The sequence below is a fragment of the Poecilia latipinna genome, unplaced genomic scaffold (assembly GCF_001443285.1).
Source record: "Poecilia latipinna isolate Pla-1442-1.1 unplaced genomic scaffold, P_latipinna-1.0 Scaffold2274, whole genome shotgun sequence".
NCBI classification, from domain to species: domain Eukaryota; kingdom Metazoa; phylum Chordata; class Actinopteri; order Cyprinodontiformes; family Poeciliidae; genus Poecilia; species Poecilia latipinna.
Genome location: NW_015114890.1, coordinates 1 through 15,266, shown reverse-complemented (window position 1 = coordinate 15,266; position 15,266 = coordinate 1). Strand labels below are relative to the sequence as shown.

General features: G+C 39.2%; 2 protein-coding genes across 3 annotated transcripts in view; one reads left to right on the top strand and one right to left on the bottom strand.

Annotated features, from left to right (window-relative positions):
• Window positions 1-5,893, bottom strand: part of homer1 (homer scaffold protein 1) — a 23,574-nt gene extending 17,681 nt beyond the window's left edge. The window contains exon 1 of one of the 2 annotated variants that reach the window (XM_015018445.1): window positions 4,778-5,893. In XM_015018445.1, coding sequence (XP_014873931.1) covers window positions 4,778-4,782 — 5 coding nt within the window. In that variant the 5' untranslated portion in view covers window positions 4,783-5,893. The remainder of the gene's footprint in view (window positions 1-4,777) is intronic. The other variant, XM_015018446.1, reaches the window with a different exon arrangement.
• A 1,460-nt stretch (window positions 5,894-7,353) lies between these two features.
• si:ch1073-398f15.1 (cardiomyopathy-associated protein 5) lies at window positions 7,354-11,411 on the top strand. The gene is made up of 2 exons (XM_015018444.1): window positions 7,354-7,581; window positions 7,839-11,411. The coding sequence occupies exons 1-2, from the start codon at window positions 7,457-7,459 to the stop codon at window positions 10,084-10,086; spliced, it is 2,373 nt and encodes a 790-aa protein (XP_014873930.1). The 5' UTR covers window positions 7,354-7,456; the 3' UTR covers window positions 10,087-11,411.
• The last annotated feature ends 3,855 nt before the right edge of the window (window positions 11,412-15,266 follow it).

Here is a 15,266-nt window from a genome sequence, read left to right as displayed (position 1 = left end):
ACTTTTAATACAAAGTTGACATTATTCAAAATGTCTTTGTTATGACAACTTGACATTAACCAGGAAATCATTACTGTTTAAACTTTACCTTTAATAACAAAGTTACCAAATTTTTAAAGTGCAATCAGTAATACTTTTATAACAAATTTATATCAGTAAATTATATATATTATATATCAACTTTGTATTAAAAGTGTCATAATTTACCGAATGACGCTTTATGACAACAGTCAAATATTCATGAAGGCTTATTCATGAACATGACAGGTGTTATGTCATGTTTATGACAGTTATTCAACCCCCTTCAAATAAAGTGTTACCGCATATATATATATATATATATAAAAGTATATAAAAATACAACAAATCTTTACAACATTTCTTCATTGGGAGATAAAAAAAAAAGAAAAGAAAAAGAGTAAACAATCTGACTTCTACCAGATAAAACCTTCAGCGTAAACGGCCGCAGCTTGGGCACAGCAATAATAACCCTGCATCGCTAACTTCGCTGATGCCACGTTGTCAAGGCAACGGCCCACGTGATGCGGGGCCGGCCGTGAGCCGCGCACATCCTCCAACTTCCATCACTGGCTCTCCTTCCCACGTGCGCTCTGGCCCAATCCAATCCCGGTGTCCCTGTCAGTTAACCCACTCGCCTCGCAGAGGGAGACAGCAGGCGCCTGGCAAGGCAAAGCCTCCAGTCAGACTCCCATATGCTGCTCCACAGCAGCAGCTCCTTACACAAGCACATGCACAGCAAAATGCTACGGAGAATTAATACAAAAAAAAAGTTACATTTTCAAAGACCGGCACTTAAAATGCTGCTTTTACTTTGATTTGCTATTCCAGCAAACTCCTCAGGGACCTTAAAGGAATAGAAGAAGAACTCCACAAAGTCACATCTTAACAAAAGCCTCAAAACTGAAATCATTTACTGTGTTAGAAGTTGAAAGCATAATTTTATTTTTCCCTTTCCAATTTAAAAATAAGATGCCAAAGTTTTGTATTTTAAGAATTAGTTCCAATTTTTTAAAGCAACTTTTTTATTGGAGGGTTAATGTTTTTTTAAGGTGCAGTATTATGTAAATTTGACTTTTTTGAGATTTACATCAAGTTCTAATTTTATTGCCTCATCAAAAGCACACATGGAGTATTTGCTTGAATCCTTAAATCTCCCATGGCGACCATTCAGCTGTACAAAACACCTGGTGGGACCTAGCTCCGCCTTCTGGAACTAAGCTCCTACTCAGAGCTGCAGTTTCTAAGCTTCCAAGCTTCTACTTCCCCCACTGAGCTCCTTCAGACTAGCCAGGCGCAATTAGCAAACACGTGGTGGAACTCATTCTATGAGCTACTTCTCAGTGAAATACTGATAAAAACTTTGTTAAAAGGTTGTGATGACATCCTGCAGGTGGAGTATCAGAAAGTGCAGTTTTTAAAGAGGCAGGTCAACTTTCAAGGCATAATTTACAAAGTTAAATTTATTTTAACTCATGTTTGATACATGCAGCATTTTTTTGACAACTAACGTTAACATAGTTACTTTATTGTGCTATAAAATTAATACTAACTCATGAAAAAATAAAATGGATGGCAAAATCCTACTATTTCAACAACAGGTTACATAGCGTCAGCTTGATCAAATTTGATATGAACTGTGGAAACATTAAATGTATTTATGTTTTAGACAACTTCTTCTGGCTCAAAAACATTTAGTTTTCTAACAGAATTGGTTGGGTTTAAAACCAGGGATCATGTCCCAATATGGAAAATTTGGGACCGTGTCGATATCCGATATTAATATTGCTGTTATGGTCAATGACTGATATTTACCAATACTAAATATATTTCTTGACCATTTTGACACCTCTGAAAAATAAAAAAAAACAGCCAGAAACGAGATGGCAATAAGATGAAAACATATCATATCGGAATAATTTTATTTATCGGACTGATCCTGGTATGCTAAAAAATGACTAATATCGACCAATACCGATGTTAGCGCCGATATATTGTGCATCACTATTTAAAGCTGTTCATCTCACTTTAAATTTCCACAGTGCGTTGTCTGACAGTGGTATGGCAGACTCACACTAAACCATACAATAAATCGGAACACCAATTTTGAAATGTTTAATTGCTTTTCCCTCACACATGTTAAAACCTGGGATACTAAGGTGGTGAGGAAGACGGAGACAGACGCAGGAGAAGACCTTAATTGCAGGTCACGTGCTTGAGACGCCCTCTTTTTCCATGCTTGAGGAATCAGTTGTTTGCTGTATTATAACTGCGTGGGCTTGAACATTGATGCGCACAAAGAGGTTAGCAGTTCACTCCTCTCCTCCTCCGAGCACCATACGACAACAAGCCAATCACACGCCACGTCATCTGCTTTCATCTGAAGCCAGAAGTAGGTCGCCCTTGATCAGGAGAATCACCAAACATCTGCAGGTTCTGCTGCGATGCACGCGGCACTTAATTAAAGGCTGTTACTTCTGAAGCTAAAACATGTGCTGCACTGCGATCCGTGGCTTTCTGGGTCACAGCTTCTGTAATCTGAAGTGAAAATTAATGACAATCAGCTGCTCGAAACGATGTGTAAAGAATTAAAGTGGAATTATTGGGATCTTTTACGGAGTTTATTTAGCACTTTATCAGGACTTTGTCTTTGCAAGCATTGCACAGGCAAAGATATCAATACTTCATGTCTGTGTGCATCCATAATATTGACAAGTGGGAACAAAAGGTCACAAAAACAAAAATCATGCAGCAGCTCATTTCACACATATTTAATTCTAATACACCAATATGGCTGTTGAAACCAGCGACCGTTGCTTTTAAGTGTGCAGTTAAAAGTTAAAGAGTTAAAAAAAGTTACAGCCTCATTCTCCATGATGCACATAGTAAATCAGCGCTTCGGTTCCTGCGCACTGCCGCCCAGCTGGGATGAATTTGTTATAAAGCATCGAAGGGTTTCTCAATGTTTGACATGGAATTACTTACAAAATGTGGTTACTTTTTAAATAACCAACTTTTGGTTTCAACTAAAAGTTACTTTGAAAAAATGAAAAAACAATTTGGACATTGTTAAAGTTGATGGTTGTTGTGGGTTTTTTTGGGGGGGCATATATAAAGTATCTTCCAGTTAATGTTCTTTGCTAAATTAATGTTTAATGGTATTTCAGAAGGCAAACTTGCATTATTATATCATTACCAGTCTATTGAAAATGGTCTCAAAACAACAATATTATAGTTTTGCACAATGACTTCTGGGACAATTTATCATCCAGTGCGATGCAAACGAGTGGAGTTTTTATTGAAGAAAAAGCGGCTCTCTTTTAGAGTCTCGGTAAGTTAACTGTTAGAATCAGAATGGTCTAGTCAAAGTAACAATTGAGGTTTTTTTTTTTTTTGCCTGAAGTAGTGAGCAATACCTCTTCTTCCTCTTGTTTAATGGCGAATAGAAAACAACATTTTGGTGCATTACCGCCACCAACTGGAAAGGTGTGTGACTCGTAATTCAAAATGCATAATGCAGTCACATTTATAAAGCTAATAAAACTAAAACAATATGAATAGGACCACTGTATTTGTGGTGTTGACATTAATTTGTATGTTTAATAATGGGAAGCTGTCTAATTAAACTAATTAACTGTCACCTGTGAACAAAAGGTCATAATTCTGGGTACATTGAGTTATGCAGTTAGAAATTATACAGTTCTGTATATCTCATTACATTATCTTATATATAAAGATAATGTTGGACTCATTGTACACTTTATGTTCATAATTGAAAATGTCATGTTTTGCTGAGTCTGCCTGTTGTAGGCATATTTAATTGGAATTATTATTACTGATTAGAAATGTATATACTAATTTGGATAATCTAGATGTTATTCTCTTTTTTTCTATTTAACTTTATTTAACCTCATTAAGGACAGGATAATAATGTAGGAAAAACAAGTAATGCTATTGGCAACTTTTATAATATAGCCATAATGATGTTGGACACAGTCGTAGTGCTACATATCTTGTTACATCCCTGCAAAGCCTGATAGTTTGTCTTTTATATATTTACCATAACAGAAAATCTAAACCAAAATGGTAAAAGAAAATTGCCTTAATGAGCCAGATTGCAAAGTAGCCTTGGGCTACTGTGAATTCATACGATTCATAAGATTTATCAGAATAAATTTTATTTATGATAAAAAATGTTGTCGTAATAAATTCCAATTAATGGTGTGTAAACTCTCCCCAACGCTGTCCATACTTTTAGGATTGTTAGTTTTATCGTTTTCTCCACTCTTTGTTCATTGACAGCATCAATAAATATTAATATGGTTGAAAATCTTTATGTGCCTCTGGTCCTAAGGAGTTTGTGGGGCTTTGATTGCTTTCATATACAGTTGCAACCACAGTGGTCATTTAAAAAAAGATGTAATAAATAGTTACTATTGTTTTCACACTACCACAAAATACCGTGATATTTTTTAAGCCCATATCACCCACCCTCAGAGTATCGCGGTGTCCGTCTGGACCAGTTTTCTCCTTATTTACCGGTGTAAGGGGGGAATGACACTGACAGAAGCACTTCATTTATAGTTAGCTGTGAGTAGCACGCTAGCTTTGTGTTGTGTGGGACAGGAAAGATGAGACTCAACTCGGCTCCACGAAACCCAAAAACAAAAAAAGTCAGCAACCCCCCTGCTCCCCCCCAGCCCCAACAGGCTGAGTGGAGTGTTACAGGTTTTCGTTGAGTGTACCGCCAGTTACATACCCCATTTCTGCTTGGTTTGAGTGCCAAGTTGGGTCGAAAATGATCCAGTCGATGGACTCCTGCTGAGGGGGGGAACGGGCTAGTTGCTGCTGGTGTTGATCCGCTGTCTTCCCCCTCTGAATAAAGCCGCTCTGCTCTGTTCGCTGTGGGGTTCTGGACCGCTCTGCGGAGCCGTTCGGCTGCTCTCAGTCAGACATGGCTGGCTGTGCTGTTATGCCCTTGGGCACATCCTTTCGGCTGGTCTCGTCGGAGCGAAACGTGTCGGTGCATGCATGATGACCGACAACACAACAGCAGCACAGACGCTAGTTGCTGCTACCGTTAGCCAAATAAGCAAGCTGCTCGACTTTAAAGGATTATGGGGCTGGCTGACAGCAAACGGAGCCTGGTTTAGAGCAGAATTAGGCTATTTTAAGTTAAAAGTTGGGGGGGGGAATTGAAAGGCTCGACAGTAAATGCTGGTAAAAGTGTTCGAAACATTACCAAGCCTTGACCAATAAGATTTTAGCTCGCTTATAAATACAAGAAGCTGGTGTCAAATCTCACAAGAAGTGGGATGAATAAGAAAAAAAAGAGGAGAAATATTCACATTCCTAGTTTAACAAATTGTTCATAAATCCCAGCTTTAGTCGCTTATTTTTCAAAGTCCGACGTGCCATTAAATTAAAAAAAAAAAAGCCTCCCGCTGAGAAATATTACTGAGTTTCACTGCATGTGAGGCATTTACTGCAGCTCGGAGGCGACAAACATCTTCCTTTCAGACGGCGCTCCATTCTCTCCGTTGCTCCTTGAGATGATACAAAAGAAATTTGGTTCCCTCTCCGGGTTTTACCATCACGTTTCGTTCTCCTCTGAGATTAGAAAGCAGCTCAGCTTCACCCGATGGCTTACGTTGGCGAGAGCTCCAGCATCTGTACAGAGGAGTATTTACGTGTTATTTTTTTCCTCGGTATTTCTCCAAAACAGGCATGCGGGTGACGAGAAACTACGACGGCGATGCTTCGTTGGCTTGATCATTCTCCTCCTTCATCTTCATCATCATCGTCATCATCATCCACCCCTCTGCCCTCTGTCAGTCTCCCGTCTCATTCACCGCACAGCTTTACCCGACGCTCCTAGGGGAGCGTAAAGTCTACGACGTAATCACGTCACGTTCGGATCAGATTCTTTTTTTTTCTTTTGTAATAATTGGCAATAAAATGGTTGCGCCAGCTGCACATCATTTTATTGTCCAAATCAATCCTTAGATCTGCTAATAATACACAAAATACATTTGGTATATAAGGTTTGATTAAAAAACGTTTTTTTAAAAAGTCGTAGAAAAATGTAACAAGAGAAAATATGTATAAAAGACACACTGCAATAATGGAGATTTAAATATTGATGTCTACGGTGCTTTAGTTTTTTGTCACTTAAATTTTTCTGGGTTTTTTTTTTTTAAGAATTGTTTTTGATTCAGTCACATTGGAGGGTTTTTTTTCAATAGTTATAATGTTTTGTTTAAGGTTACCCTACACCGTCTCAATTTAAGTCAAGACTTTAAGGCCACTCCAAAACTTTTATATTTTTCAGCCTTTTGATGTCGGACTTGCTTTTCTCAAAGGTCTAAAATCAGATATTTATTTATTTATTTATTTATTGGCAAATTTGAGACAGGCCTTAGTTAGGAGAACGTAATGTAGGATCATAATTATTTCCCTCTATAATCCCGGTTTATATTTCAATCCAGCAGGTGGCGTTAACGTACCTTAAATTGCAGGGGAGCTTAAAAGAGTAAGAGTACAACCCAAAGCCGTTGTTTCCACCATCTTGGGAGGGGAGTCATGGGACTAGTAGGAAAATAAGTGTACCAGTGAGCTGCGGTTTAAAAAATTTAAAAACTGGTTTACAGTTACAAGGTTGGGTAACACTTTATTTGAAGGGTGTGCATAAGACTGACATGACACTGTCATAAACATGACATAACATCTGTCATGAACATAAAGAAGTCTTTATGAATGTTTATGACAGTTGTCATAAAGTGTTATTCTGTAAATAATGACGCTTTTAATGCAAAGTTGCTCTAAAAGTTGCATTAAAAGTCCATTAAAAATGCCAACTTTGCATTAAATTATCATAATTTACAAAATCATGCAAAGTTGGCACTTTTAATGGGCTTTTAATGCAACTTTAAGAGCAACTTTGCATTAAAAGTTCATTTGATTATCTTTTACATATTGCAAATAAGGAAAAACCAAATCAATTCATACTTATTAAAAGCAAAATGAATATATTCAACACTCTTGTCTCTGTCAGACCCACAGACTGAGTCATGACACTGGATACAGGCCACCAGCACTAAAATAGACCAGTCAGGAGTGATAGGGATCACGCATTTTCTTTAAAATGCTGAATCATTTGTGTTCAGGTTGTTAAGATACTAAGCTTCCTCCCCACCTATCGCATAATAAAAATAAAATGCTAATATTTTACACATCTACTGAATTATACACATTGAACAGATGGCAAGTGAGCTCCCCCAACATGCTGTAAATACTTTAGATGAAACACAGGAAGGCCGGTTTTCTATTTCAAGATTACGCTGAGCATGAAAACTCAACTTGAGCACATAGTGATCAACAGTGACAGTGTTGAAGTGTGCTGGGAAATTTAAGCAAATCCATCAAGATAGTCCATACAATGGATACATTGACAGAAGATTTAGCACGGTCTGATGTCGAAGCTGAAATGACGATGTTGGGGGCGGAAGATGCAGCAGAACAAAATGTTGAAGCAAGTGATGAAGTGGAGAACCTTCGAAACAGGTATTTTTTCTTTTAGAATGCAATCAGCTGAAACTGAACTGTTTTTATATGAAATACTTTAAAAACAATGAAGGCAATTGCGTAGAAAGATAACTTATGTATGCATGAGTGCTGGATGATTGCATGTAAAATACAATCTTTGTAGTGGAACATTGGCGCTTTCATTCAGGGACCAAAATAAATTGTGTGAAACTCAAGACTTACAAAGAAAGCCTCTGTTTTTGTTCCTGATTGTCACTTTGTGGACATGTCTTTAGTTTACGTGAGGCCGTCCACGATGACAGCGTCCGACCTAAAATGCAGTGCCTGCTGATGGATACCTCTTTCTCTATGGTGACCATGCAAGGCGAAGACAGCGGGATCGCATGGGAAACAACCGTGAGTCACTGTGCCACACCTTGGACACCTGAAGCAGGAAGAGCGGAAGTTAGCTCACCAGTTCCAGTCCGACTCGGAGTATCGGGATCTCAGCCTGCAGGAAAGATCATATTTGTCATGGACGAAGAGATGATCGTAAGACAGAGAAAACCTAAAGAAAGGGTGAACAATCAGAAGAGTAAAGCAGAAAGAGAGCAAGAACTGTGGGATGAAACCTTTGACAGCATCTCAGGGCGACCAGAGTTGGTAGAAGTGTCACAGCCCAATGTAAAAACTGAAGCGGAAGGGGAACAAGAGGAGGCGACTGATCTTCTGGAGGACAAGGAGCAGCATTTGTTCAGGATCGTGTCAGAAGGTTCAGAAATCCTCAATATTGTTGTCCCTCCCAAATTTGCCACCGTGGACGAAGAGGAGAGCAAGGAAATGGTGGACAACCTGTCATATCTGGAGGAGAGTCTTGTTCCCAAAACCAGTGCAGAGATTCAAGACAGTGACTTACCATTCTCAGCAGAACCTGGCGATCAGATTAAGGTTTTACCTCCTGCAGGTCCTGGTGCAATGGACCCACCAGGGGCTCCAGTGGCCAGACCTCCAGTGAGAGGAGTGACTGGGAATGTGGACTACTTTGAGGCGTTCTCTCTGATTGAGGCCCAGGCTCCAGGAAGTCCTGCTGTGATTCCACAAGGGCAGGAGGAGCCTGAGGCAAAAACAGCCGCTGGCAACCTGTATACTGAGAAACCAGTGGCACCTGAAGACCACACAAAGACCAAAAGTGTGGACATTGACAAATCAGACACAGTAAGTTTAGAGGAAATAACCAGTGACCTTCTAGATGATGTCTTCTATGGCGGTACAGAAAGCTACTCTTTAAAAAGTGTGGACACTTCTGATGAAGTTGGAGGAGCAAAAAGTCCGATATCTAGGCTTACTTCCAAACCAAGTGGTTCATCTTTGTTCGGTAGCCAAGAAGACATCCTGACACCAATCTTCCTACCTGAAGGACCACCAAAAATCATTGACCAAATATTGCTGGAAGAGCCGAAAGCCATGGCTTTCCTTTACACTGACCTGTATGAGGAAGCATTGGGCAGTAGGAAAAAGGAGGAGGACGCAGAAAGCATGACGTCTGAAAAGTCCTTCCATAGCAGGCATTCAGACCGAGAGGCCAGAGGTTATTTAGAGAAATTTGTCCTGATTGATGAGACTCCTGCGGTGGAGACAGAACAGCAAGAAAAAGAAATTTTCACATCAGAAGAATCTCGGACTCTACCTCAAGACATGTATGACTTTGAAGACATTCTTGCCAAGTCTGAAAAAGGGAGGAAACACTCAGACGAAGTCACAGACTTCTTAAGATCTAGTGACAATTCTTCTCCCTGTGACATAGAGCCTTTCCCTCGATCCCTAGAAGAGGACGACATTCAAACAGCAAAGAGTAGCATCAAGACTCAAAAAAGCGTCTCAATAGCTACAGAAAAAGTGTCAGAAACCACAGTGGATCCTCTTGGCTTTTCAAGCTATGAGTTCCTGCCAGATGAACCAGACTGGGAGGATGTAGATGATGGTCCTACAGACCTAGACAGGAAATCTGTTGGAGGAGAAGAACTGGGAAGGCAAGAATCCGAGCTCAATAAACCAGATGTCCCTCCCAGGAGAAAGAGGGCATCCTCTCCTAAATCATGCTTGGATCTAACACCTCTTACTCCGGTTGATATGATTACGCAAGAGAAAGAGGAGGCTGGAGGAAAGGAGCACAGAGTGGAAGAAAAAGAGACAGCATCACCCGTAGAGACTGCTGACGAAGGGGATGGAAATGGAGAAGACATTGTGCCATCTGAATCTGAAGTTGCACAACTTGACAGGGATCCAGTTGAGTTGAAAACCGGGGCCCTGGAGAGTGAAAGCACAAAAGACTCTGATGAGATGACTGTCACAGACGCAAAACCAGGTGAAGAGGAAGAAACAAAACCGAGTGAAGATAGAAGTGAGAGTCAAGCAGCAACGACCGCTGCAGGACTCAAAGAAACAGATGTTGAGACAGAGGTTAAAACAGAGAAACAAGAAGACAAACCTACCACCACATCAGCTGATCCTGCTGTAAACAAAAGGCAGTGTGTAATACTTTAGTTTAGCCAATAGGTTACAATTTAAAACCCACTAAAATGTTCTTCCACACAGTTCCTACAGGTTAACGTCAGGGTGACCAGTCTGTGTGACACATAGAATAAGTGTGCTGGTTTTTGACCCTCCACCACTTAGTCCCTTTGAGGTTTTGGTTGTTTTTTTAACCCAAGGTTTTCAGGTATGGAATGGTACTGTCTACTGTTTCATACTAATTGTGTGTCGGGACGCTTTGTACCTGCACTGACAATGAATGATTCACGGTCATTCTCTAACTAGAAGGTCATACGGTTCTTTTGGCGTGATCAAGGGTTGGGATCTGTCATATGTTAAGAATTAATAGGCAAAACAAGAATCAGAACCAAAATAAATCAAAAACACAATTGCAAAGATTTTCAGAAAATACAGCATTGTTTGTTTGCTGTGCCGTGTGAATCTAGTATTTTTTATTTTTTTTTACTGTGCACTAGTTCATTGATCTCTGCATGCGTACACGTGGAGTCCATTTTTTTTTTTGTTGACCTGGTACATTGTACACACCTGCACAGATCTTAATTCCCTCAATCAGACAGTGGCACCAAATCCATAGCAGTTACAGAAAATGAAGGGTCAGACTATTAGTGGCAGGAAAAAAAAACACCCTTGTTTGCAAACTTACACCTATCTAGTTTATATGAATACGGAGAGGTATGGTAAGTGCATTCTGACTGCTGGAGCAGATAGCCTGACTAGTTTACCAGCTAATATCCACTTGTTATGCTTGTTTACGCTCGTAAAGGATAAATTGTGAAACATTTTCAGATTGTGTGGTTTGTTAAGCTTTTGAAAACTGCTACTAAATTTAACAGGTGTTTGTTTGATACATTTGTGGGTAGAAAGCCTAAGTAATACATGTTACCAACAACCAAAACAAAACCAAACTCATAGTGTAATACATTTTGTTACATTTTTTGTGCTTTTTTTACTCTAGGTTGTCACTTTATAAAAACACTCCCACTGTGCCTAAATATAAAAAAAAAAACGGTATTTTTTTATTGTGATTGGACTCTGCATTAACTCCAAATGAACAGTTGCTGTCACATTGATCCATTATTTTATGTTTCTCCAGGTGAACCCAGTCGCTGTAGCAATAATGCATGATTCACTAGTAGGGGGGAAAGGTTTGGGTCACGAGTGCCAATAATAATAATAATTTAAAAAAAAGAACTGAGAGCACATGTGTGACGTCAAGGTGCACCTTTGACTAAAAATAAACCCATCTGGCTGCTATTATGACACCGCCCTGCTTGTAAACAGCCATGCGACAAGTGTGTAATGCCTGCACATATTAATATTTGACGTGTCCATCTACCCTGTGTCTCATGTTATGAGGTGTTTCATTATGCGGAATTGAAATAAATTAACAATGTGTTCCTGTTCCGCTCCAGCACGATTCCTGCTGAGTCACAGTGCCCTCAAAATCATTTATTAAAAACATATTTTGTCAGAAACCTTTTCCTCATGCGTTGTTTTTCACAGACTGGATTCACACTGAAAATGCAGTAGCAGAAAGAATTTCCCTTTGTTGCATGTGAGGTTGTGTTGCAGACTAGATGGTGAATCTGGCTACAGCAGGAGTGTCAAACTCATTTCCATTTTGGGCCGTATCAAAAATCTGAACGCTCTTAAAGGACCGGTTGTGCCAGAATATGTTGATAAAACCAATTAAACTGTAAATATCAATAAATAGCTGTTCCGCCATCATTTTGTGATTGTTTTAGTGGAAATTACAGATTGTGTGATGCCAATTTAGAAACGTTTGTAAGAAATTTTTATATTTGTGCTAATATATTGTGTTGAATGTGATTTTTTTTAAATTACTTGTATCAAATACAGACTTTAAAATCAAGTAAGGCTAAGGCAGTAGTCACTTAAACTCAATGTTTTTAACCAATTTTGAGAAAAAAATTGCAGCAAAATCAGAAAAATTTTAGAGGTTTGTTGATTTTGTGTGAATTTTGCAGATTTGTGACAAACTGGAAGGACTTATTGATGTAACTTGGAGTCTAGAGGGCCACATACAAAGCTACAGCGGGCCAGATTTGGCCCCCGGGCCTTGAGTTCACAGCTGTGGGCTACAGGAACCCTTGATCCTTTGGCTGCACTGGACTTGTAGAGGACAAACACAAACAGACCTTAATGTACAAATGTATAAATAACATGTAAACAGGGTCTTAAAAAAACTATTTATTTAGAGAGGAGCTAAGTTAGACAGCTAGAATAAGTAGGGCAGGGCCAAAGTTGGACCTGCCAACTGTGAATTCTTAGGTGGGTCTCAATAACTTGAAATATCTTTGAAAAGTTTCTATTTTAGTCATTTGATTCAAAAGCTGAAACTCTTGAGATTTACCACTTACCTTTTGTATTAGTCTTATGTTAAAATGTATTCCTGAAAAATAAACGTTCTCTTTTTTGATGCATTTTGCTCCTTAACCCATTGGACACTGAATTGAAAATAGGCAATTGCTTTAGATTCATGCACAGTTTTAGTGCAAGAAATGTGAGCCAAGCTGAACCATAAGAGAGAAATCATGAAAATATGAACATAAATCCTTTTTTTTTATTTGAAATATGAAATGTAAAGCTCAAAATACAACTTTGTGTTTTGGTATAGAGCAAATTGTGTGTCGTGGATGGAGATTGAGGAAGTCGCTGTTGAGCATTGTGTTACTTATTTGGTTTAAAGCAAAAATGGACTTTTAGGAGCTTTACATCGTGTCATAATGCTTCTCTGTCATCAAAACATACCTGGGGTGTTGCTTTGACAACCCTCAACATCCTCTTCACAATACAGAGTGTCTTCAGTCAGAGGCTTCTGCAAATTAACTGTAGTACAGACAAGCTACAAGAGATCTTTCCTGCCACCAGCCATCACCATCTACACCAACTCTTTGAAGAATTTCATTTAATGATTTACATTTAATTTTCCTTTGGAGTTAATAAGTTATTTTTGAAGTGAATTTGAATATGCACTTCAAAAACATTGTAGTTATACATATTTACAAAAGAATGTAGTTTTTATTCTTTTTTATTTTATACATCTATATTTAAAATGTCAAGCAAAGTGTTATTACGGTAAAGTTTCTTGTTTGGGTGCAGAAACTTGAATAAAGCTGATTCCAGTTTTGTATCCAAACTTCTTTTCAAATTTGAATCTTTTAAACTGTGGTTGCCCAGGAAACCAGAAGCACCAGTCAGACTAAACAAATCAAATCAAACAACAAACTCACAAGGACGTATTGGACATCTGTCACTGCTGAACGGTGAGTTTGTTCCCTGTAGTTCAGAGTGGAAAATATCTGGGTGTAGCTTTGTGTTTTATGCGATCATGCTTTAAAAATATGAATAGTCAGGTAGCTGTACAATTATAGTTAAAAACTGAAGTTGATTAAAGATGATTAATCATATTGAAGGAAGTACAGGGCGTGTTTTCAATTTCACTTTAGTCTCTATGTTTTTGAATTTTTTTTTTTCCTTCTTTTGGTCAAACTGGTTGTAAAACAAAATATGTTGACTTTAAAAAAAAGAAGCATATTTTTAATTTTTCTGGAAATATACTGTAATCCTCTCTCTGATTTTGTTGCTTTGTTGTGCTTCAACCAGAGCTAGATCACAAATGAAGGACATCGAGGCAGATGACGAGAGCCACATGAGCGGCTTGGTGACGTCTGTACTAGAGGTGAATCCTTTGATTCTTTCTGACTTGAGTTCACACTGATGATGTAAACTGGTAGTTGGCTTAGAGAAAACACACACTTCTACAGACATCAGCACAGTGGTAGTGGAGAGCCAATGCAGTTTTCTCTGTAGTTTCAAGATGGAATTCTTTTCATCCATCATGAGAGATCAAGGCAAACAAAACTCAGTAGCTGCTGGAAGGGGCCCTGCAGACGTTCAGGGGCCCCTAGAAATTGTATAATTGTAACACAGATCATAGATCCAAAGCTGTGGCATTCATTTATAGAGAATGGCAATGTTATTAAATTTTATGTAATGCATTCAGCAGAGAAAAAAAATGTGTGCATTTAGGATTTAATTAGGAAGTATACTTTGTAAAAGTTTGAAGAATCATCATGATAGTTTGATTGTTTTGTTACCATGACTACAATATGGTGTAATGTTTGTGTTTGAGTTGGGTTTCTTCACAAATACATCACATCAAATAACCAATAATCATTGACTGATTTTAAACACGGCCAATAAACCTGGAATCCCTCTCACAGACTTCACCTTATCTATATTTAAACATGTTAGTGATGCTGAGGTTCTTAGTAGGAAGGGTTACAGGGGGGGAGTTCTGTCCAAGGCCCCGTATTACCTCGGGCCGGCCCTGCATGAACAGCTGCTACGATGCGCATCTCTGAATCTACCTGGAATCCCCCGGTAGCCCCTATGCCAGTCCGCCGATGCTTTGGGGACATTTTGATTCATTTAATTGTGGCATGTTTGGCTTTATGCTGCGGTTCTAATTAATGCTACAGTATTTTATGATGTTTATTTTGTGAACTCTAAGTGTTCTGGGCCGAATCTTCCTTTAGCACTCGAGGTCCTGCAATAACTTTTATTCACAGCCGCTCACTTCCAGCCCAGATCCGTCAGCAGCGGCTTTAACCCGCCTGGTAGGAACATTAAGGAGAAGCAGAGCGAACAGAGAGCAGGTGGTACCGGGTGGTACCGGGTGGTACCGGGGCTTTAAGGTGCGTCGCGACTCGCAGTGACAGTCGCAGTACCGTGTCTTATATCAGGATGTCTGATATAAAGACAGACATTCTTTCTATCTGTCGGTGGGACCGACTCAGACCGCCTGTAGCGAACCGGGCATTTAGCAGCCTGATGAAGTTAAAGTCAGAAGTTTTCTCTGCAGCCGAAGCATTTCTGTGTTTAGGGGCGAGGCGGGTTTTTCTCCGCTATTGCGAGGACAATTACGAAATAGAAACAGTTTTTCTAACGTCAACATCAGACCTACGTTTTTATTCACAAACCAGCGTATGAAAAATATTCTTGCCCATAATTTGATAGTTAGAGGTTCAGATCCCCCTCCTCCTCCTCACCATGGTGTCTGAACAACATGGAGGCTCTGAGAGTCATTATTAGACTGAGACTAGTTTATTTAGCTAAATTATTATATTTAGGCACGTATGATTGCT

Bases quoted from the DNA above. Each gene is read 5' to 3' on its own strand.
- si:ch1073-398f15.1 (XM_015018444.1), top strand. From the start codon at position 7,457: ATGGATACATTGACAGAAGATTTAGCACGGTCTGATGTCGAAGCTGAA. The intron at 7,582-7,838 runs GTATTTTTTCTT...ACATGTCTTTAG, and splicing joins GTGGAGAACCTTCGAAACAG to TTTACGTGAGGCCGTCCACG.